The sequence below is a fragment of the Pelodiscus sinensis genome, chromosome 11, assembly GCF_052426305.1.
Source record: "Pelodiscus sinensis isolate ZL-2025 chromosome 11, ASM5242630v1, whole genome shotgun sequence".
Classification (NCBI taxonomy): Eukaryota; Metazoa; Chordata; order Testudines; family Trionychidae; genus Pelodiscus; species Pelodiscus sinensis.
In genome coordinates this window covers 17,781,675-17,805,376 of record NC_143062.1, presented here as the reverse complement: position 1 = coordinate 17,805,376, position 23,702 = coordinate 17,781,675, and the positions used below count along the sequence as shown (strand labels likewise).

The window sequence follows — 23,702 nt, the reverse complement described above, 5'->3', positions numbered from 1 at the left end:
CAAGGCTCTAAGAATAAGTTAATAAAATCCACTTCCCCCCACACGGAACTGAGTCACACTGAAGTCATAGCTTCTTCAGTCTGTTAGACATAACACCTGACCCTGTCTTACCTATAGCTACTGATTTTCCCCGTTAAGATACAAGGATGCAAATCTCTGGAAACAGCATTGCAAGCAAAGGTCACATTACAGGCAGTCCCTGGGTTACGTACAAGATAGGGACTGTAGGTTTGTTCTTAAGTTGAATCTGTATGTAAGTCGGAACTGGCGGCCAGATTCAGCAGCTGCTGAAACTGACCGCCAGTTCTGACTTACATAGATTCAACTTAAGAACCCCAAGCGTCCCCAAGTCAGCTGCTGCTGAAACTGATCAGCGGCTGATTCCAGGAAGCCTGGGGCAGAGCAACTCTGCCTCGGGCTTCCTGTAGTCAGCGCTGGTCAGCTAGTGTGCCCCTCCCCCCCCAGCAGACCAGGCTTTTGTTGTGGACCCTGAGGCAGAGCAGCTGGGGCGCTGCCGGTTGGTCCCGCAGCGCCACTCTGGGCACTACTGGACCAACCCGGCAGCACCCCAGCTGCTCTGCCCCAGGCGTCCTGATTCAGCTGCTGCTGGTCAGTTTCAGCAGCGGCTGACTTGGGGGCGCCTGGGGCAGAGCAGCTGGGGTGCTGCCGGGTTGGTCCAGTAGTGCCCAGAGCGGCGCTGCGGGACCAACCAGCAGCGCCCCAGCTGCTCTGCCTCAGGGTCCACAACAAAAGCCTGGTCTGCTGGGGGGGGAGGCACACTAGCTGCGCCCCCCCCCCCCAGCAGACCAGGGACACGGGGAGCAAAGCCGCAGTCACGGCGGGGTCCCGCACCTCTGAGGCTTTGCCAGAGGAAAGCCTCAGAAGCACGGGTAGCCGCCGCGGCTGCGGCTTTGCTCCCGGTGCCCCTGGTCTGCTGGAGACGGTCCCCAGCCGACCAGGGGCACCGGGAGCAGCTTTTCTTGCCCCGGAGGTCAAGGTGGTGGGACCACTGCCTGCGAGCTCCGGGGCGAGAACCCCCGTTTGTAAGTGCGAATCCAACGTAAGTCGGATCCGCGTAAGTCGGGGACTGCCTGTATATTCACACACACACAAACACTCTCTCTCTTCTAAGAGTGACATGATCTTAATTTTAACAATTAGAAAAAAGGTTTATAATCAAATGTCCTCTAACTCTACTAGGAAGCAGAACATCTAGCAATGAGAGCAAGACAGAGTTGGCAGTGCTAGGAAGCTCAATATTCTAAGAGCTGTAAGACACACTTGGTAATGCAGGACACCTGGATTCTATTCCTGGTTCTGGGAATGGGATTTAGTTGTTAGAGCAGGATGGCTGGGGGCAAGGACTCTGGGGCTATGTCTACGCTACAGGATTTTCGAGTAAAAACCCACAGAGCATCCACACCTCAAGTGCATTTTTGCACAAGTAAATTTACAGTAAATCAAAAGAACAGAGGGGTTTTTGCAGTGTAGATAGTCCTTTCTATGAGAAATAACTCCTTTCTGCGCAAGAGTTCTTGTGTGTGGACAGGCAACAGGGGGTTTTTGTGGACAAAGAGCCAACCGAAAAAAGCACAGGTACTCCGGTGGCTATTCTGTGAATAGCAATCAGAGCTATCTTTCAAGAGTGTCCATGCAGTCTGGATGCTCTCTTGCACAAAAGCGCATTGCTTTTGCGATGCACTTTTGTAGTGTGGACACGCTCTTGCACAAGTTTTTGCAGCTCTCTTCCGCAAAAAGCTTCCTGCACAAGAAGCCTGCAGTGTAGACATAGCCCTGGGGTTCTATGCTTACCTCTGGGAGAGTGTGGGCTGGTGGCTAGGCATGGAATATGGGGGGCACATGGGCTATCTCTTTGATAGACACCCAGGGGGCTTCCATCAACCAGGCTGACTAAGCATCTTGCATAAGCACCCGTGATAAAAACGTCTCTCCCTGGTAACAATGTCCTGGGCATGAGGCGCATAAGTATACCCAGCACTTGGGAGCTGCCAGTAAGGCCTTTTACTGGCCCTTAGGTCTGGACTACACTAAGGCTACGTCTACACTACGAGTTTTCTCTGCAAAAAATATGCTAATGAGGGACTCATTTGCATGAGTTGCGATCTCATTTGCTTATGTTCTACCTATCTGTTTTTGCGCAAAAACAAGCAGTGTGGACATTTTCTTTTTGTGCAAAAACCCTTTTTCCGAAAGATCCTTATGCCCCCAAAAAGGAAGTATACCGATCTTGTGAAAAACCAGGTTTTTGCACAAAAAGAAAACATCCACTGCTTGTTTTTGTGCAAAAACGGATCGGCAGAAAACATGCAAATGAGAAAGCAACTCATGCAAATGAGTCCCTCATTAGCATTTTTTTGCCGAGAAAACTCGTAATGTAGACATAGCCTAAGAGTTTAGGTTGAACTTAGTCATGTTAGGTCAACATTCTAAACAGTGAGCCCTCACCACCAAACCTGTTCTGTTGAACGTCAAGGGAAGTTAAAGGCAGTTTTTCTCCTGCTTTTCAAGAGAAGTAACGATAAATTCAACCTTGCATGGTCAGATTTAGGGTTGTACAGATGCAGCACTGTGAAAGGCAACATTCTTGGCCTCTAAGTGTCGTCCCACAATTCCCCAAGTGACCACTGTGGCCAGGACTTTCAACTCTGCTGCTCTCCAGGTGCACAGGGAAAGCCCTGGGAAAATTTGAATTTCCTGTGTGACCAGTATGGTGAGCAGACCTCAGAGTTGGCAGGCCACCTCAGCAGCACACCTGACTATGAATGCCTAGGATCACAAATGAGGACCAGCATGGAGCATGCAGGAGATCCTGGACCTCATTGCTATGTGGGGAGAGGAATCTGTTCAGGCACAACAATGAAGCAGCAAAAGAAATGCAGATATCTCTGCCAAGATCACACAGGGCACAGTAGAGAAAGAATATACAAGGAATGCCCAGCAGTGCCATGTGAAAATAAAGGGCTCAAGCAGGCAGAAGAGAAAGGAGGCAAACGGACGGTCTGGGTCAGTGCCACAAATATGCCACTTCTATCAGCAGTTGCATGAGATTGTAGGGCGAGGCCCAACCAGTTTTCAAAGCCAGTCCATGGATTCCCCTAAGACACTCCTCCACGCTGCTGAACTGGGTGAATGAAGTTCTGGCTTCTGTTATGCAGGTCAGAATAGGTGATGTCACAGAATATTCTGGCCTTAAAAAAAAAAAATCTATGAATCCATGGCAGTGATATCCTTTGCCCACTCTCCTGTTTAGAAATTTAAGACACAAGCTTAAGAACCTTGCTGAACTAGAGCCTAACAACAAATGGGAAAAACAGAACAATGAAATAAACACCATTACCTTAACAGTTTTTCCTGGAGAACTGAATAGTAAATCAGAAGCACACCCAGCATCTAATCTCATGGCATCTGTATCAGTAACAAATAAAACAGCTTAAAATGAGAAAGCTGTGTAAAAATGTTTATTTACTAATGGTTTTTTTAATACAGTACCTTAAAAAATTACACACCTTGGCTCCACTTAAAGTGAGGAGGAAAGGGGAATAAAGGAATCTTAACAGCAGCAAAATATTCCCACTTGTTTTTTACTCTGTAAATTAAAAAACCAAACCCAAAATATACTTCTGAAACTTTGTGATTTAACTAGGTTATTGAAATGGAAAAACACAAGTCCACTATTCTCAACACAATCAGCTATTAATGCGTTTGCGTGTGTGCGTGTGTGTGGGAGTGGGGGAGGCAGCTTGCTAAGTCAGAGCAAAAAGCTGTGAAAGTCAGTCAAAGACAAAAACTAACTAAGCAGCAGGCGGCTTTCCCTGCTCAGAACTATTTGACATTTCTCCTCCAAGGGGGGGGTGAAGCAGCATTATAAAGAGTAGAGGAAATCAAGCTGCTCCCCCACTCCATCCCCTGAAAAACATTACAAGGTGAAAGCACAGAAACTAGCTATCTAATACTCTCCATTCCAACCCTAACGTGCTTCCTTATGGGAAATCAATGTAACTGGGGACACATCTGACCTGAGCGTTGAATTCCTGTTGCAAGGAGAGCTACATACAAATGTAAGTAAAATAACTGACCCCAAAGTGACAATATAGAGAGGTTTAACAAGCCATTTTGGTGATTTTGGGGGTAGGTGGGATAAGACACACATGTGATACTTTGCAGGGGATTATGGTCCGTCCAAGACAAGACACTCAGGGCCCTACAGTGCAGGCAAGAGCTACTGGGGAACAGCCAGTTTCAGTTAGGGCAACAGCTCCCCAGTTAAACAAGCAAGGAAGATTTGCTTAGTGACCGAGCCCCATTCATTAGAAGGCTCCGGATGAAATCAGAGGCAAAGCAGTCTTCTGCCTCTCCCTGCATTGAATCCCCACCCATTTCAGCTTGGACAGTCATTCTTAAGAGTGGATAAGATAATGAAATGGGCAAAGCTATGCTTCCCTTTCCAGGTGGCTTCCAACCACAGCTGAGTGGGATACAGGATTCCAAACAAATGCAGACAGGTCACTGTTGTGCAAGTGCGGAGGAAGTTCGGTCTTTTATTTAATGATTTCCATCTGAAGTTAGTGCTCAGAATTGGTCTGGACTGACAGTCTACTTTTAGCCACATGAGACATCATGGCAAGCATCCTCATTGTGCCACCATGTCCCTGAACCTGGCGTTTTTGTATTTTACTGGATTGAGACCCACCACACTCATTTAATATGGGCCACCAAATCACCACTGGCTGGTAATGGCTTCTGATTGCTACCAGCATGGGCTGGATTTGAACCAGTGACCTAGCAGTGAACGAGAATGTCCCCCTTCACCAACCCGAGCCATCCAGCCCCTTTTGTACAGGCGAAGTGTGTTTTTTTTTTCTTTTTTAAATGCGTTTCTAGTGAGTGAGGAAGAACGTAAAAAGGGATTTTGGAGGTAGGTTTGAAGTCGAGTTAGAAAAAACAGGCACATTATTTAACAGAACCCTTGTGTGTCACCTTTCCGAAGATGCTTCATCCTATACTAGAGCTGTACAACAAAAAACGTCCCATGCACCTTGACCCCGCTACTGAAAACAGCGATGCAAGGAGAGCTTTAAAAGGTCACCAGCGGGTTCCGAGTCACATGATTAGATGAGATTCCTGCAGAGCAGAAACAAAAATTGCGAGGAGGGGGATCCTTATTTTCCAAGGGAGCGAGCTGGGAGGAGAAAACAATTGGTTTAACTGGCTTCTCTTCCTCCATCGGCGAGCGGAGCAAGGTCCTGAAACAAGCCAGCTTAACCTTTAGGAACACACCACAGCAGGGGGAGATGGGTCCCTGCTGGCATGCATTCATACCCATTGGCTGGAACAGGCACTCCCATGTCTTGGGCATGCAGCTCCCTTGCATAGGCACATTAACTGGAGTGGCAAAGGAATCTGCAAATCAAAAGACTAGTCCATCCACACCTTGTTCCTGGAAACACAGTGGCCTCTGCTTGATAACCTTAGTCCCAAACCGTCACCCTCCTATCAGGGGCATGGTGCTGTCATTGCTACAGCATGGGAGGATTTAAGCCACTTGCAGGGGTGGCAATCAACTAGCTACTGTATGAGACTGTAAGAGTCCACAATGAAAGCCCCAACTGTAGTTTCATAACGATATGAAAATCTACAACATCTCCAAAAGCTGGGACCATAGGCTTTGTAGGTTAAAAAAAATAGGCAACACACCATTAAGATGCTTGAGTGCAGGGGATGTACATGGGAAGGGGCAACTTACACATCTGAACTATGTTAAGGCAGCAGTGAAGAATCTTAAGGACCACCCCTTTCTCCTCTCTAGAAGGAAGTCTGAAAAGGAGGCAGGGGCAGACCTTTTCCAAAATAACCTAGGGTGACATTTTAAACCCTGTGTGACCATTAGAACCTGAAACTGTGAGTGTAGTTTTACAGGGCAGGTGTAAACACACCATCAAGCTCAGACACTGCAGGGTCTATGGGTTTGACTGATCTCAGTCAGACCAGTCACTTCACATTTAAACTGGTGTGACTCAGGTGGAAATCAAAGGCCTTTGCTACACTGGGATATTGATCCAGACGATACCATACCCTCATCCACACACTGAATCCCTTCCAATCGGTGCTGGAATCTATTCTCTAGCAGGTGGTGTTGAAAGCTCTGTGGTCTTGTGACCTATACCAGTTGAACTGCTTTCAACTTGTGGAAGGAGGAGGAGGAAATCAGTGATCAATGCCCTCCTATTAACCAGGGATATGCTTCCTGTCTACACTAGGAAAAATGTGTTCACTTAAACCCAGTAATTAGGGAAAGCAGAGAAGGAGGATTTGGGATACGAAGAATGTCTGGAGCCACTTCCCTTTACCTGACGAGTTGATTTTTCTCAGACAAACTTGTATTATAAGAGCGTGGATGACAGGAGCTCTGGAGGTGGCTGCTAACTTGGTAACACTGAATGGCAAAACAGACTCAGGGATAGGAGCCATTTAAGCAAGGATGTAAGACCCCTTTTCTTCTATGGGGTTTCTTTCTGCACTGCAGAGTCCAAGAGACACCTTCGCCAGCATGAATAAGGCAATTCTCTCTCCTACATAGAGAAGAGAATCCTGTTTGTTGCATGTCATTTGCATGTTGGGACCGGTTTTGCCTTCAGTGAGGGTCAAGCATTGGTTCATGCTATATATGTTTGGAGCAGCGTCTAGACAGAGGCAGAAATGCAGCAACAACCAAAGGAGAGCCTTGCGTACAAGACTTCATCTAGGATAGCAGGGGAAGCAGATCCACTTCTAACCCCAGGCCAGGACGGATCTTCTGGTAACAGGCAGAATCCAATCTGCTTTGTAAAGGAGAGAAATTGAACAAAAAGGAACTCAAAGAAACACAGGAAAAGTTAAACCATAAAAAGAGAGAGAGAGAAAGTAACAGAGCCCTGTATGTAATGAATGACTGGAGGTTACTCTGTTGAGCCACGCTTTGCCCTCCAATCTAAAACTGGATCAAGAGGAGTTCTGGTTCTGGTAGATCGAGGCTTTCTCCTTCAGCAAATCCAGACACAAGTGACAGCTCCAGCTCCCTGCAAGAAGAGATGAAGACTAAGTAACTAGGCTTTCCCAGAATGCGTCGTGAACTGCACGTGTGAGGGGGCGATTTGCCTGCTGCTGAAATGTTGTGGCCAGCTCTAGGGTGGAACACAGTAGCTGTTTAACACGACAACAGAGGAATGTTAGAACAGATTAACAAGCAAGCTGGTGGCTATTTAGGTGCCAAACTGGGGTTTATTTCTGGCTCTGCCACTGGACTACTGTGTGATCTTGGGCAAGTTACTTCCCCTCTTTGTACCACTAATTCACCTCCCAGCCTTTGTTTATTTAGAATAGCAAGTGCTTTGAGTCAGGAACTGCCTCACTATGGGTTTGTCCATGCAGTGTCCTTGGCGCCCCAGGACTGGGAGCATCCTGCCGCCAGAAACGGCAGCAGCCCCAACCCTGGGGCAGGATCCTGCTTTGTTGGTTAACTGGTTGAATGTTAGGTTAACCTAACATTTAACCTGTTAATTGATTAATCAGGATTTGACATTCCTAATGTTAACATACTACTACTAACAATGCACATGCAATAACAGGCCTCAATCTCATTGGAGCCCTCAACCATTACCACCATATTATTGGCTGAGTTTCCAAGGCATTACCATAATACTACCAATAGTGCACATGCTGTAACAGAGCCCAAAACTCTGCTGGGGCATCCTAGGAACTACTGTCATACAAATAAATGACTTGGAAGAGAGTGAGCTGGAAACAGAGAGATCAGAAATTTGGTCCCTTTCCAACTAGCAGTAAATATGAAGGAGGCATTAGCCCTTTAAGCCCTCCCACTCCCTAGTGGGCCCTTTAGATGCAAAAGTGGATGAGGTTTGTGCAGGTTACTAGACAGTACTGCTTTCCTCTTACAATCCTTGCCCAATTCCCCCACATGTCCACAAGATTCATGCCCTTGCTCCTGGAACATAGCCCAGCAGTTGTTAATCCAGAACTATGTGCTATCAGTATGCTAGAAAACAAAACCCCTTCCAATCTTCAGCTAGCCCTCCATCTAGATAATATTAAGTGAAAGACGTAAAAGATTATTTAAAATTAACACGAGTAAATCTAGGTCAGAGATTGCTTCTGCCTGCTCAAAAGTTACAAGTGTGCTTTGAAACCATGAATCAGCACATTATGTGAGGAAAGGTGGGGCTGCTGGAAAATATGGACTCTGCCACTTTTCTCTTGGGTTTGCTACCAATGCAGAAACATTTCCATGTTTGGCAGGATGCTATTCCTAGGCTTCCTTCCTCAGGATGCCTAGTGACATTCCCACCACATCCCAGGTGGCAGAGACAGTTATGATTTAGTATTAGGAAGATCTACTTGCAAGGGCACTGCCCGGAAAAGATATATCTGACTACTTTGACAGCAGGCTGATGAAGGGAGAGCCACAAGCCTCATCTAATCTGAACCCCTGTATGACACATGCCAAAGAATTTCATGGGTTCTGCTGTAAACAGAAACTTTTCTGATCAATTTCAACCAGAGCTGCACCTGCTTCCTCCGAGGCTGAATGTATTATTGGCCCTTGTATCCATAGCCTCTTTTTAAAAAAATCAATAATGGATTTTTAAATCAGATATGCTCCAACTAAAACATCAACTAATTCAGGATAGTGCTATGGTCTTTAATATACACAAGATCAGACGAACTGATCATAGTGGTTCCTTCTGGTATTAGAATCTGACAAAAACACAAGGCAAGTTATGGAGAAGCAGAGTATTTGTATAGCACCTGCCATAATGGGGTTCTGTCCCAGGACTGGACCACCAAGGGGCTACCAACAATATGAATAAGTAAAGTTGCATCCTAACCCTACACATGGCACAGTGTTTCCTTCATCACAAGATCCTACTGCACACCACTTGGCACATTTATCAGTTTTAAGAGGCACCCAGGGCTGCTGTTGCAAGTTAGGACTGTGGCTCATTGGGTGGAGGGGGGGAGAACTCCCAGCAGAAGGATCTGTGGGTTCAGGTCATAGCGGAACAGCAGAGCTACGTGTCGAGGAATTCAGAGCCAGAATAGCAAGGGATGCTATGCGCCAAGTTTGAGAAACACTGGCAGAGCGCTGGATGGAGCGGGAAGCCAGGCCCAGAATCATAGAGGTGTTATAAGGGATTCAGAGCTGCGTGGGAGAAAGTTGCGCATTTCCTGCTCATGCCATGGCATGCTGCAACCTAATGCTACAACTCACTAGTGCTTAGAACCAAAACTATACAAAGCTATCAGAGTTCTACAGAGACAGACATACAGATGAAAAGTGGGCCAAGGAGGACTACATTTACCTTCAGGTGGTTCTGACATCGGTGGAGTTAGACAGTACATGTGATACCCACGATCACAATCGTCACAAAAGAGCAGCTGGTCCTAAGCAGAAGGGGGAGGAAAATAAAGAAAAATTTGGATGATTCAACAAAGCTCCACAAAGGGGCTCTATTTACAAGTCACTGCATGATTCTGCCACCCCACAAACAACAACAGAGAGTGCTTTAATAAAATGCAAGTCTGAACAACCCCTCAGGGTCTTCACCAAGGACTGGACCTACCATGTTTTGACACATTTAAACCACAGGAGTAACCCATGGGGCCTGCCACGGACAGGGACACTCCAGTTGGGCTGTAGCAGCCCCTGCCTGCAGTGGAAGAACCTCTCCAGCCCAGCCATGACGGGCAGGAGGACCCAGCCAGGCTGGAGAGGCCTCCCCACCCACCAGCCCTTTAATCAGTTAACAGAATAAACACAATGTTTAACCAGTTAACCAATTAACGGGGATATTACATCCCTATTGCCACTGAAGATGCCCATGTAGTACCTGCAGGGCTGAATCAAGACACACTCCCATGCCTAGAGTCTTAGAAGCATGTTAAAAGGTCAGGATTTCCGTTTTCAATTTTCTACCCTTTGGAACAAGGAAACAAATTCTGACAGTGTGGCCTGAATGTAACTGATGCAGAGACATTGCCCTGAGTCCTCAGAGCCTAAGACATTAGCTCTGAAAGGATGGAGCATTTCACTGGTGACTAATGTTGTGACCTCCGCCTGAGTCTACAGAGAGCAGATTAATTACTCAGAGTAGAGGTGCCACACATTTAACCAAACACAGCCTGTCTTCATCAGTAAAAATCCTTGGGTAATGAGAGAAGCATCCACCAGAACCAATGAGGAAGCCCCACAACCCAAATGGATCCCCACTCCCCACCCCAGCTTGGGGGAGAGAGCAATGAGATGGTATGCCTAGAGCAGGGGTGGGGAATCTCTTTTGGGTAGGGAGCCACTGACCAACAGAAAATCAGTCAGGGGCTGCACACAAATGAGAAACCATCCCCCTCCCCACCCCGCCAATTCTCACTCATGTGGGCCCCAACTGAGAGGGAGAAAGTCACTCCCCACATTCTCCTTGCATACCAAAGCCTAGGGGGGCCCAGCCCAGTAGATTTTGTATGCGCCAGCCCAACAGTGGTGGGGCTGGAGCACCAGAGCATGCTCCCCAGTGATGGGGGGGGCGGGAGGCCCTAAGCAGTGTTCCCTCTAAACTGTGGGGCAGCACAGCTTCACAGGTGATTAATTAACCCCACCCAGTCAGCCAGTCCTGAGCCTCTGACCGGGCAGGGCTGATGAACGGCCTGTGAAGCTGTGCTGCCCGGCAGCTTAGAGGGAACACTGGCCCTGAGCCTCAGGGGGCCAGATCCAGGGACCACATCCAGACCCTGGCCTACGGTCTCAAGGGCTCCAGCGCAGAGTTCACCCTCCCTGAGAGCCTACCTTGGACATTATCCATAAATCCCACCTTTCAGCTAGTCGCCATTCTGAATTTAAACTCCCACAGTTAATTTCCATTCCAAAGATTATTCTCATCTCTCTGCCAAAACCATGCAAGCTGCTGCTCTCACTATGTAGCATGGCGAAATGTAGGCGGATAATGTTTGGGACACAGATGCCATGCACCCCTTGTGCAGCTTGCTGTTCCCCTCTAAGTCCCTGTTTGCAGCTGTGGATGCCCAAAGCATCAAGCCTGCTCTGCCTTGGTTGATCCCCCGCAGCACTGAAGGATACTCACATCATTCTCTGAAGTGCCACAGATGTTGCAGCACTTACATTCGATGCACTGCCAACGGTATGTCTTCACTGCTGCCATCATAACCGGGGTGAACTGGAGGCACGAAGGATGCCCTGCCAAGAGGGATGAAACAAAGCCACACATGGATATTGGGCACATCTGGCCTGGACAAGAGGCAAGAGCTCAGAGAGGAGAAATGGAAATGAAGACCAAACATAGGAAGGCAGGAAGATACAGAGGCTGTTTCCAGATAGCAGCAACAGCAGTGGTGATGGCTCTTGCCCCCAGAGAAAGGGAAACAAAGAGGGAGCAGTGCTAGACAAGGAAGGAAGAAGAAATATACAGAGAGGCTGCTCCAGACAGCAGCAAAGGAGATGGCTCTCCAGCTAACAGGAGAGCAGGACAAAGAAGCAGACAAATGGGGATGCTGAAGCACAGAGGGAAAGTGACATGCTCATGGTCACATCAGCAGCAGAGCCAAGAGCTGAAGCCAGGAGTCCTGTCTTCCAGTCTCCCACTGCTCTAATCACTAAAGACAATTCTCATTCTACATCTATATCAAAAAAAGATACACTGGCATTAGAAAAGGTTCAGAGAAGGGCAACTAAAATGATTAGGGGTTTGGAACGGGCCCCATATGAGGAGAGATTAAAGAGACTGGTACTTTTCAGCTTGGAAAAGAGGAGACTAAGGGGGGATATGATAGAGGTCTATAACATCATGAGTGGTGTGGAGAAAGTGAACAAGGAAAAGTTATTTACTTGTTCCCATAATATAAGAACTAGGGGCCACCAAATGAAACTAATGGGCAGCAGGTTTAAAACAAGTAAAAAGAAGTTCTTCTTCATACAGCGCATAGTCAATCTGTGGAACTCCTTGCCTGAGGAGGCTGTGAAGGCTAGGACTATAACAGGGTTTAAAAGATAAATTCATGGAAGTTAAGTCCATAAATGTCTATTAGCCAGTATGGGTAAGGAATGGTGTCCCTAGCCTCTGTTTGTCAGAGGGTGGAGATGGATGGCAGGAGAGAGATCTCTTGATCATTACCTGTTTGATTCACTCCCTCTGGAGCGCATGGCATTGGCCACTGATGGCAGACAGGGTAGTGGGCTGGATGGACCTTTGGTCTGACCCAGTATGGCCATTCTTATGTACAACTGGATATAAAACCTAGAGGCCTTGAATCCCATGCCTTCTCCTGCTCTAACCCATTAGACCCCTTATTCCCTCCCGAGTCGGGAACATAACCTAGGAGCATTGACTCAGCAGTCCCCAGGTTCTTCCTTCACTTAACTTAGGTGGGACAAAAAAAGAGACTGAACTGCAGAAATGTTCCTTGCTCTTGGCAAGAGACATCAACTTCTCGTCATGGATGACTGCAGCCACCACTTGGGACAACTAAGGGAGCACCCAGCATAAAGAACCACCCCAACTCAGTGAAGTGAAGCAGTAGTAGCAACAGCTCATGCTGGAGCATGTGCATCCAACCTCTTGAATGCAGGTATTGCAAAATCCAAGTACCTGATCGGCCGCAGTCTGAACAGGACACCAGCTCCTCTGGGTGTCCGGTCTTCTTATTGATTTTTGAGTCTCCCAAACAGAAGTCACAGTAATTGTTGGGCAAAGCCAAGCCATCAGGACCTTTCTTGGCTGTTTAGAAAAGAGACCAACCCACCAAACAGACAAAAAGTTATTTAGAGTGAGCAATAGCCCCCTGGAGAACATACAATGAGATTCCCACAAGGATTTTGGCCCATGTAAGCTTACAGATGCAGCAGAGAAGTTCAGGCTGTAGCAGAGGTACCGACTTCTAGAGTCGCATGGATACAAAATTTATCTCCACGGATGTGGACTGCTGCAAATATAAAGTGGATACCTGCAAAGTTGAGGGACTCTAGCAACAATGAGCAAGACCAGCAGGGCCACAGCCAGCAACCAGGCCAGAAATGGCAGTGGCAAAAACAACAGCATGTTGGGCTGCCACTCACAGGAGCCAGTGTCCAGCCTCGCAGTGTCTGCATTGCCCCCAGCCCTGCTCCCTCGGATGTGACCAGGTTCATCAACAGCTGTTCCTGATGGTGTGAAAAAGTGGCTCCTGCACTCCTGGAAGAAGAGTAGGGTACATAACCTGTCCATGTGCATGCAAGCCACTTGCACACACTAGCTTTTGCCACAGGTCTTGTTCATTGTTGCTGGAGCCCCGCAACTCCGTGGCTATCTGCTCTATACTAGTGGACATACATTTTGTATCCACACAGGACTATACTCACTTCTGCAGAACCTTTTATTTGAGACTCTCAAAGTACTTGAGAAACACAAAGCTTCACAATTGTGCATGTGAGGAAGGTAACTGTTCTTTCACCTGCCTTACACGAAGGTAAACAGACAGAGTGGGGAAGGGATTCTTCTAACACATCTGGCTGCGGCAGTGATGGAAAAAGAATCCCAGAGTTGTGGTCTGGCTAATCTAACCACTATGCTAATTCCCCCTATCTACATTGATCCCAGGTGTCTCAGCTCCCTTCTCTAACCTACTATGACCCTAGAGCCAAGAATCCTGATTGAGCCCTTCTTGTTCAAGGCCTCTAGACCTCCCATCTTCCTCCTAGAAGTGGGGATTGGCCCCAAGCGTCCCCTTCATTGTCTTGGTTCCTACACCATTCCTCTCTGGCCCTACATCTACATATCTAAGACTACAGAAGAGCCAGGACACGCAGGGCACGGGGTCAGGTCAGTAGGCAAAAGGTCTTACACTTCTGCTCCTCGGATCTCTGAGAGACAGGCGTTGGGGGCTGTGAATCTTCCTTATCCTCCCCCTCCTCCTCAGCCAGATGGGAGTGAGCGTAGTGGTAACTAAGACCAGGGCGGTTCTTGTAACGCTTTCCACAGACTGCAAAAGAAAAAGGGGATGGGTCTGAGCTTCTGGCAGGCACGCAAGTAACACATCACTGCTTACCTGCAAATCCCCCGCTCCCTGAAACAGCCCTTCCCAAACCACCCTCCTCCCGCAGACACAGCTATTAACAGTGTATATCGGTCAACATGGCTTCAGGAAGGTGCCTCATGAGCCAGCAAGCTCATGGCTTGGCCAGATCCTGAGAAGCCCAGACATTTCTCCCCTTGTAGACTTTAAGCCATAAATCCTTCCACTCCTCTCCCCACCCATCTCCTGCGTGCTTAGCAGATCTTCCAAGGGAATGGGAAAGCTTTGCCCAGAACAATCCAAGCCATGAATCATAAAAGGAAATTCCCATCTTCTCTTGGGTTTAAACCCTGAAATTCAGGCCTGAGGCACTCCCCACACCCCCATGGGTGGTATCTCCTGGAACACATGCTCTCTAAGATCAAGAGACACTGAAACCACGCTGAAAGAACCTTACACAAACCCCTGGAAAACAAACACCACACTCTCCCCAAACTCCCGTACACACTTCTGTTGCTTCTGCCTGCTTTGCTATCCCTAGAAGGCAGCTGCTTTACAGCCACTGGAACCAGAGAAAAAGCCTGTTCTCCATGCAATAAACAAACTTCCCTTGCAGGATTTGAAGTAGAGAGCACAAGGCCCCTGGACTCAGGAGCCACCTCCCTGGTCTGTGTTCCTTTCTTACATTTATCCCTGATGTTGTCTGGTGCCAGAATAGCAGCCTCAAAGACCAAAGCTCACAGAACAGGCACAACACAGGCATCAGCCACCCAAGTTTCTCCCACACTCTCTGGCCACAAGACGGACAGGACAAGTCCTACTGTGGAGGGACTTCCCCATGACTGTGGGATAGCAGATTGACACTTCAGTCTTCAGGGCACATCTACTGGCCTCTCAATGTTAATGAAGGCTTCTGAGAGACGGGCACCACTGGGAACTGCTCTGAGAACAACCTGACTCATTTCATGCACTCGCAATCACTGAGCAGTCAGATGGCAGCTGCTTTTGGTCACCAATAACCTAGGCTATAATCGCACTGGTGAGCCGGCAGTGAGATGTTCATATTCTGCCCCCCATTCTGGTGTCCATGACAGCAATTACATCCTGCTTAAAATACAGCTGGGGAGTGGGGACAAGGACAGACGACAGGTTCTCTGTTGCAATCTATTCCCTTTGTGCCATTAGAGTGAGAACCTGCTGCAAGCCCAGAGCTAGGGAAACCCAGAGCAGCCAAAATAGCTCTTATGCTTCCCTCTATGCAGTTCCAAGCACTGGAAGGGAAGAGAGGATGCACATGCATAAGGAGCACATCACACTCCAGCCATCAGCAGCTGGTACGTGGTTTTTCCAGGATCATGCCAAGCTTGTGCAAAGCAAAGCATTCCCCATAGCCTGCTTTCATTTGCTTTGAAGATGGGCCACAGCGGAAGATCTACTCTTGCATGCAACGATCCCTGACTTTGCCTGCTTGCTTTATCCTACTCCACTCAATGAGACAAAACACCCAATTCCCACTTATCAACGCAACCAAGCAGCTGAGGTAGAAGGGCAGTAAGTGAAATTTTCAGAAGAGCTTAAATCCTAATGAGCTTCAGTGAGACTTACTTCCCTATGCCCTGGTCTACACTAGGAGCTTATTTCGAAATAAGCGCCCGGAGGCTGAATTTATAAGCAGTGCATCCACACTACCAAGTCCATTATTTCGAAATAATGGGCCACAGAGTTCAAATTCTGTACTCCTGCTTTTCATGAGGAGCAATGCTAATTCCAAACTAGTAATTTCAAAATAAAGATAGTGTGGATGCTCTTGTGCCGCTAATTTGAACTTACTGGCCTTCAGCAGAGCTCCCACACCTCCCTAGAGTGCTACCTGGGGCTCTACATCCAAGGTAGCATGTCCACAATAATGGAGCCTGCCTTGGAATAATTTCAAGGCTTCCCTGTAGCAAGGGCAAGCTAGTTCAAATTTGTTAAATCGGGAGTTAAGTGAAATTTAGTCATTTTGAAACAGGCCATTTCTGCACTAGGAAACTAAGACACTTTTGAATCAGGACTTAGGCCAGTGGTCACCAATCAGAAAACTGGGATCTACCAGTAGATCTTGGAGCCTCTGACAGGTTTGGCCAGGAAGCTATCAAGTGCTGGCACTTCAGCCACTGTCATGCTGCTCCTGCCCTCTGCCTTGGAGCTGCCTTTTGGGAACATCCTGCTTGCTGTGCAGGGTGTGGGAAGGAGGTGTCCCTCCTCCCCCCTACTCCTGTACCCTGTCTCCAGAGAGAGAAGGGGAAGGAAAGGAGCTTAGCAATGCAAATCTATCACTCACACACTGCGTGTGTCTGTCATTCTCACAAACACACTGACCTTCCCTCATCTCCTGAACCAACACGTACATGGGGGGGCCGTTACTACTTGCAAAGTGGGTTATTTTTAGTTTTTGACTGGTCTGTGCATTTCATCATTTTCATATCTTTCTTATGCTTAAATTTAATTCTTTGAGTAGCGAGTTCTAAAATGCCTAACCTGGCATGGCTGGAGTGATTAACTCTGTGGTAACTGTGCTCCTGGAAGTGGCTGGCATGTCCCTGCAGGCCCTGAGAAAGTCAAATCAGGGGGTCTCCGCATACTGTTCTTGCCTGTGGACACAACTCCTGCAGCTCCCATTGATCAATAATGGAAAACCATGGCCAGCGGAGGCAGTGGGGTCAGTGCCTGTAGATAAGGGGCAGCACATGGATCCACTGCTGTACATGCCAGCTGCTTTCAGGAGTGGTGCAGGGCCAGAGCAGGAGTAAGCCTGCCTTTGGCTCCATTGCTCCATCCCTGGGGCAGCTGTCCAGCTGGTCCCAGGAGGGATGGGATCAAGCCCAACCCCCTGTACTCCCCAGGTGAATGCTGTATCCCCTGGGCAAGTCCAGCTCCCCTTATTCTTTGTTGGCTGTCTGGTCATGTGGAGGGGAGGCAAGACTCGAACCCACCACCCTGTGCTCCCCAAGCCAATGCCTTATCTCCTAAGCCACTCCAGAACCCACCTGACCTCCCTGCCTTCAGGGCATCCCTTATCCAAATTAGGAAGGCAGGAAGTCAGCACCATCCCCTGGGACAACTAGTGTTGGTTGCAAGGCTGCTGCCTGAGTGGGGATCGGGGAGGGGGAAGAGGAGATGGGAGGGGAGACTCGAGTCCACTCAAGTGCTCCAGACATTGATGCCATATCCCCTAGGCCACTCCAGAACCCACACCACCTCCTACCTTCGGCAGGTCCCTTATCCTGTTTTCCTAACGCGGGAGCCAGCTCCATACCTGGGGCAGCCTGTGTTGGCTGTCCAGCCTCTCCCACGGTGGGCGGGAGGGGGGACTCGAGCTCCCAACCCTGCGCTCCCCAGGCAAATGCCCTATCTCTTAGAGCACTCCAGAATCCACCTCACCTCCCTGCTTTCAGGGCCAAAACCAGAGCCTGCACCCCAACTCCCTACCCCAGCCTGGTGAAAGTGAATGAGGTTTGGGGAGGAAAGGGGATGGAGTGAGCAGGGTGATGCCTCGGAGAAGGGGTGGAGCAGGGGTGGAGCCGCAGAGAAGCGGGGGAAGGAAGCTGGGCAAGGGTATTTGGGTTTGAGGTAGATCTTACATTGCACTTTAATTGAAAAAGTGATCTTGTGGTTAAAAAGGTTGGAGACCACTGACTTAGGCACTGTCCCCAATATAAAGGCTTTGTCAGAGCAGCTCTAATAAAGCTATACCAGCGAACCCACCCTAGACCATATCTACACTAGGGACTTGGACCTTCACAATAGCTGTGTCAGTCAACAATACAAAGAGGAGTGAACATTGACAGAGTTGTGCTGCCAGAAGTCCCTACTGTAATCGATTTTTCCAACACAGCTTGCTTTCTTCAGGGGGAGTCTGCATGTGCATGTTGGTTTTACTGTGCTGGCATCGTGCGGTCCACACACGGAGTGATTTGTCAGTGTGGCATGTGGACTGAAAACCCACCCAATTAATTTCAGATGCTGGCCTCCAAACCACAGTCGGAGGAGGACTGTTTTTGGTTACAATGACCCTGACTGGATTCGAACTGGTGGTAAGGGGTTCGGTATACTACCCCTAATCGGAGCCAGCTGGGGTGCATTACATCAAGCTACAGCAGCAGCCCCCATCCACAGGGAGCTTGGAACCCCCACGGACAGGGGACGTTTTGTGGCAGACTCCCCTGCCCCTCCCCCCTGCGCTGTCTCTGATACAAAAGCAACAGGGAGGGGAGAAATGCAAGCAGCTGAGAAAATTAACTAATAAGCCTACGCTACTCATCCACATCCCCAGCACAGAGTCATGAAATAAGCTAGGGTGGTGGGCTTTTTTTGTTTTGGTTTTTTGTTTTTGTTTTTTGCTGGTATAATGCATTTACACTAAGGATTTTATTAGCACAGCTTGTTGGTTTAGGCTCCTAAATCATTTAGGTGGTTTGATAACTTTACTCAAAATCCTTATTACCCAAGATTGCTAGTGAGTGGGAATAGAGTCACGGCTGGATAACAAGGAGGAGAGAGGCAGGGAGAACAGAGGGAAAGTGATGAAGCTTAAACTGAGTCTCAGAGAGGGACAGATTAATTTGGGCTTGCCAAGATTTTCAATAAAGCAAAGATGGGGACAAGAGAAATCCCAAGCCTGTTAGTCATTTAACCAAAGACTCAGATCTAGCAAAAAAAGGGGAAAGACGAAAAAAAATCTAAAACCATTAAGTCAGTCAATTTATATAGCAATTGGAAAGCCTATTTGGCAAAGGGAATTACTGTTCTCTTAGGGTATGTCTAGACTATATGGCTCTGTCGACAGAGCCATGTAAACTAGTTTACTGGACATAGGCAATGAAGCGGGGATTTAAATAATCCCCGCTTCATTAAAATAAAAATGGCCACCGCGCTGTGCCGACAATCAGCTGACCTGACACAGCGTGGCAGTCTAGACACGGATGGGTCGACAAGGGAAGCTTTTGTCGATCGCTCCTGTATGCCTCATGAAACGAGGTTTACAGGAGCGATCGACAAAAGCTTCCCTTATTGACCGATCCGCGTCTAGACTGCCACGCTGTGCCAGGTCAGCTGATTGTCGGCACAGCGCGGTGGCCATTTTTATTTTAATGGAGCAGGGATTATTTAAATCCCCGCTTCATTGATTATGTTGGGTAAACTAGTTTACATGGCTCCATCGACAGAGCCATGTAGTCTAGACACATCCTTAGTGCCGTGTAAACGTAGTACAAGCCAGGCCTGGCTAGCTCCTCCAGCAGCACTGTTCTCTGGATACTTTTGCTGCAGCAGAGATCTTGTATGTACTGGCTTGGATGGAATGGAGTTGGACTCTGAGCAGTCATTGGGATAACGATGGCTTCTCTCTAATCCAGGTGATATATTATAGGTATTAAATAATGGTAATTTTAATGAGAAATAAAAATGTTTGTTCTTATGCAGCATATTTCATCCAAAGACCCCAATGCACTGGACATCCACCACTTTATAGAAAAGCCAAGATCATACAGCGTCTCCAAGGTAGAGCCCAAAGCAAAACTCAGGAGTCCTTACTTCCACCCACCCTCTTATTTTAACCACTATACCCCACTCCTCTCCTGGAGCTAAGAAGCCCAACCTGCCCTCCCCCAATTCCAACCCACTAGACCACCACTCACCCCTCCTGCAGGTCAGACTAGAACCCTGACTCTCAGGCCCTAGCTGTAATAAGACCACTATGTTGCACTATAGAGAACAGAGGCAGCAGAGGACTAGCGATGAGGTGGCTGGGGAAGGGGAGAAAAGCCAACATGCTGGATTTCTCTTTACTACAGATGCCATGTAACAAATGATGGATGATCAGGCCCCATGTGAGGAGTTTAATGAGGCCACAGAAGTATGCGTTGTTGCAGAAAACTGCAGATACATAACTTTGCCAATCAAATATTTAACAGAGCCTGCAAATTCCAGAGACCTAGCCAATGCACTGGCTTGCCCAGCAGCCTTTTGAACCTGCTGTTGCATTAATATCTAATCCCAGCTGTGGAAGAAAAGGGAAGCAGTTAGAGTCGTGCAGGTGCAGCTGAAGCGAGATGGAGTAGCAGATTAACTAGGAGGCATAGGAGCCCAGTGAGTCAAAAAAGCCATCACAAGTCTGAGCCAAGAAACAGAAGAACAGCATAAGGAAAAACAAATTTGACTCTTATTACACCATCATTTACCACCTAGAATGTCACTGGTGTCCTTGCCAAGCCAGGAGCTAATGCTACAGCAGCCAACAAGGAATGGGTTTAAGCCATACCGCACCGCTTCAGAATTCTGAGGACAATGGTCGACAACACCCACTCCCCATGATGTCTATCATTCATTCAAGCATCTTGCAGTTTTAATGGACCCAACATCTCTATTTCCAAAAAGACATCTCCCATGGTAACCAAAACCCCGAGAATAAAGTCAGTTATGCTTCAGAGGAGGCCTCAGCCATTCCAGAGTGGGTTTGAATTCATCACATGAATTTAGTGTTGGCAAAAACGGACAGATTGACATCCCAAGACAGTGAGGCCTCTGTATCCACAGCACCAGTCAGGGCACTTCTCCCTGCACTGTGGGCAAGAGGTAAGATTTTCAGAAGCAATTAGCAATTTTGGGTGCCCTGTTTGAGACATCTCCGCGGGGCCTGATTTTCAGCAAGCGCATGGGCTCGCCCTCTGAAAAACAGTATGATGAGGGAGATTAATAAGTTTATGATCATGCTGACATGACATGAAATAGTAAGGACTCAATGAACCAGGAGAGGTCCTCCTTAGTGTCATGTTCTGCAAATTAGGTCTCTGTAATAAAGGCTCTAGGGTTGGGTTACCCAAGATTACCAGTCACATTTGAAAACCATGGCCAATGGGAAAGTTAAAACTCAGTCTCCCTGGCCTCTCATGCAGTAGGAGAGCCAACCACTGCAAACTGGTGGTTTTGCTCTGATTTTTCCTAATGCTCTGGATTGAGACCCCACTCCAAAGAATTTTTAAAACTAACATTCCAGGAGAACAAAGTCAGGAGGAAATAAAAAAAGCAGACAGAGAGAATGGACTACCTCGGTCGGGAGGTTTCAAGGTATGCTTTTGTTTGTAACTATCTGAAATACAGAAAGAGAATAATGAGAAAAAGGTGAACACACCATAGGTCACACACATGGCAAGCAACAGAGAGCAGAGTGATTTTAAAAGGAGAAAATAGAAAAAATATTGCTTCGTTTTTTTAAAAAAAACTAGTAGCAATTCTACCAGGACAGTAGGAAGGAGAGAGAAAAGTAACCGTAAAAAGTCAGGCTTTTGTACATTCTTTTGCCAATTTAAAGTTCAGAACCATAGGAATAGCTGCTCCATTGCACTACTTGAGTTTTTCCAGTGGGATTCCCACTGACAGCAGGGAAAGAAACAACAGCACAGAATTCTGCAAGGGGCAGCATGGGACAAAGTCTTGAGGGACGTAGTGGCTGCTACCAAATCAGAAACAGACAGTAACGCACAACAGGATGTCATAGAAATCCCATTTGCTTGCCCTAGACACGCGCTTGACGTATTCATTCCCAGCAGGGCCAGAATGTCTTTCTGTTGCCAATAAAATTACTGAAATTTAATCCCATGAGAGCTAAATTAGCTCTCCCACACCACAAGTGTGGAATGAAACCCACGTTTTGTGGCCACAGCATGGACCAAAGGGTCTTTAGGACAACAATCAGCAAAGCAGCAACTATATCTCCAGTAGGACAGAACTGAACCCTGCCCTCCAGCTGCACTATGAGGTCTGAGAAGAGGGAGAGGACAAAGTAATTGGATTCCACAAACCCTGCAGCAAACAGATAGTTGAGTCATGTATTGAATAGCATAGGGAAGGGTGGGTTGGGCTATTCCAGGCCCATAAAACAGACAACCTAGAAATCAAAGACAGGAACCCTGGGTTAGTGGGAATGAGATCTCAGTGTTCATTCTCCCCACTACCCACACCCATATCTCAAGAAACAATTTTCAATCAGATTCAGAGACCGTGGCTGGATATTAATATGGAGCTCTGACAGCTCCTTGCAGCCAAACAGAAAAGTATTATGTTGGCACTGCAGCCAGAAATGCCATTCACACCTGTGGTGCAGGCTGAAGTGTTGCAAGAACGCAAGCAGAGTGACTGGCTGTGTCAAGCCGTCCAAGCATCTGCAATGGCCTTCTTGCTTAGTGAAGATTCTGCTAGAGTGGGAGAACCTGCCTGCAATGCCACATATCACAGGTATCCTTTCAAGAAAAACAAATTGGACTCTCCACACCCAGCAGAAACTACATCTCTGGATTAGGGCCACAGCTCCCAAGAAAAACAAACAATGGGGGAAGCTTACAAGTCCTCTGAATATTCTCAGATGCACCTCCATTTTGAACACTATTACACCCTGCAAAAATCCCATCCTGCCACCCAATGGATTGCAGAACATTACTCCCTTCATCCCTCACTTCACAAGCAAATACATTTAAGACAGCTTTGTTCCAGAGTGCAGACTACAGGGAGACAAACGCCCTTCATACTCACTGTCACAGGCATAAGGTTTATCTCTATCTTCTAATATGGCTGCATCCAGCTTCTTCCGAGCACCACTTACACCTTTACCCTGGGAACCAAAAAACATCACATCAGTGAAGTGCTGTAGCCAACACATTTGCTTCTGAAATTTGCTAATTTTTATGCCACCAAATTAGCTGAGTTTGTAAGGTATTAGTCAGAGAGGCTCCTGCCTCTGTGTAGCTAAACTAACAAATTAACCAACCTGCTTGAGTATAGTCAATCAAATAGTGCCCCTTAGTGGCCTTTGCCTGAAATAATTCATAGATTTTAAGGCCAGAATGGACCATTAGATCCTCTAGTCCAGGGGTCGGCAAACCTTTCAGAAGTGGTGTGCTAAGATTTAATTTATTCACTTCTATTTATGGATCTGCGTGACACTGATACTTTTTAAACTCAACAATAGTCCTACTTACATTTTAGCAGCTTCATTAATAAAATGCATTAAGATGCAGATCTTACATTACTTCAGTCTTTATGGACATTTAATTTTTGTTCTCTCTCCTGAGACTGTCAAAAAAGTGGCTGTGTTGTATATTCTCTGTGATATGGACTCTTAAGTGAAATGAGTCAAGTTGTGTCTGAGACACACAAGCCACCAAATTTACATGACTACTTATGAGGGTTGGATTTCACTCTGTGGTTCAGCAGCCACCCCATCCCAGCCACCAGCCAGCACAGGCTCAAGGAAACTTTGGAAGCCAGAAAGGTCTGCCAGATTGGCTGGGGAGGAGGGGGAGAGGGGAGACCATCAAAGCTGAACTGCAAACCACTAAGCAGGGTTCGTGTGTTGTAGGTATTCCTCACTTGTTGTCCCCCACACCCCACTGTCTCTTGGGCTAGGGGCTGAGGTGATTCAGTGCACCTGGGCAACCTGGGTTGAGGACCCAATCTCAGCAGCTAGGGAAGATCAGAGACTCCCAAGCAGGTTAGGCTCCATGCACAGAAGCTGAATGCTCAGAGGTACCCCTGAGCCAGGAGCAGGCTGGAGCCGGGCGGGGGTGCGGTAGCAGCCACGGGGAAAAGGAGGG

General features: G+C 47.6%; 1 protein-coding gene across 5 annotated transcripts in view; it reads right to left on the bottom strand.

Annotated features, from left to right (window-relative positions):
• Window positions 1-3,465: 3,465 nt before the first annotated feature.
• DPF2 (double PHD fingers 2) overlaps window positions 3,466-23,702 on the bottom strand; it is a 48,543-nt gene continuing 28,306 nt past the window's right edge. For 2 of the 5 annotated variants that reach the window (XM_014580305.4, XM_075939134.2), the window contains 7 exons: window positions 22,642-22,720; window positions 21,161-21,202; window positions 13,903-14,040; window positions 12,672-12,800; window positions 11,151-11,263; window positions 9,378-9,459; window positions 3,466-7,076 (listed from right to left, as the gene is read on the bottom strand). In XM_014580305.4, the coding sequence (XP_014435791.1) occupies window positions 7,000-7,076; window positions 9,378-9,459; window positions 11,151-11,263; window positions 12,672-12,800; window positions 13,903-14,040; window positions 21,161-21,202; window positions 22,642-22,720 (660 nt within the window). In that variant the 3' untranslated portion in view covers window positions 3,466-6,999. The remainder of the gene's footprint in view (window positions 7,077-9,377; window positions 9,460-11,150; window positions 11,264-12,671; window positions 12,801-13,902; window positions 14,041-21,160; window positions 21,203-22,641; window positions 22,721-23,702) is intronic. The other 3 variants (XM_089781154.1, XM_089781155.1, XM_089781156.1) reach the window with 3 other exon arrangements.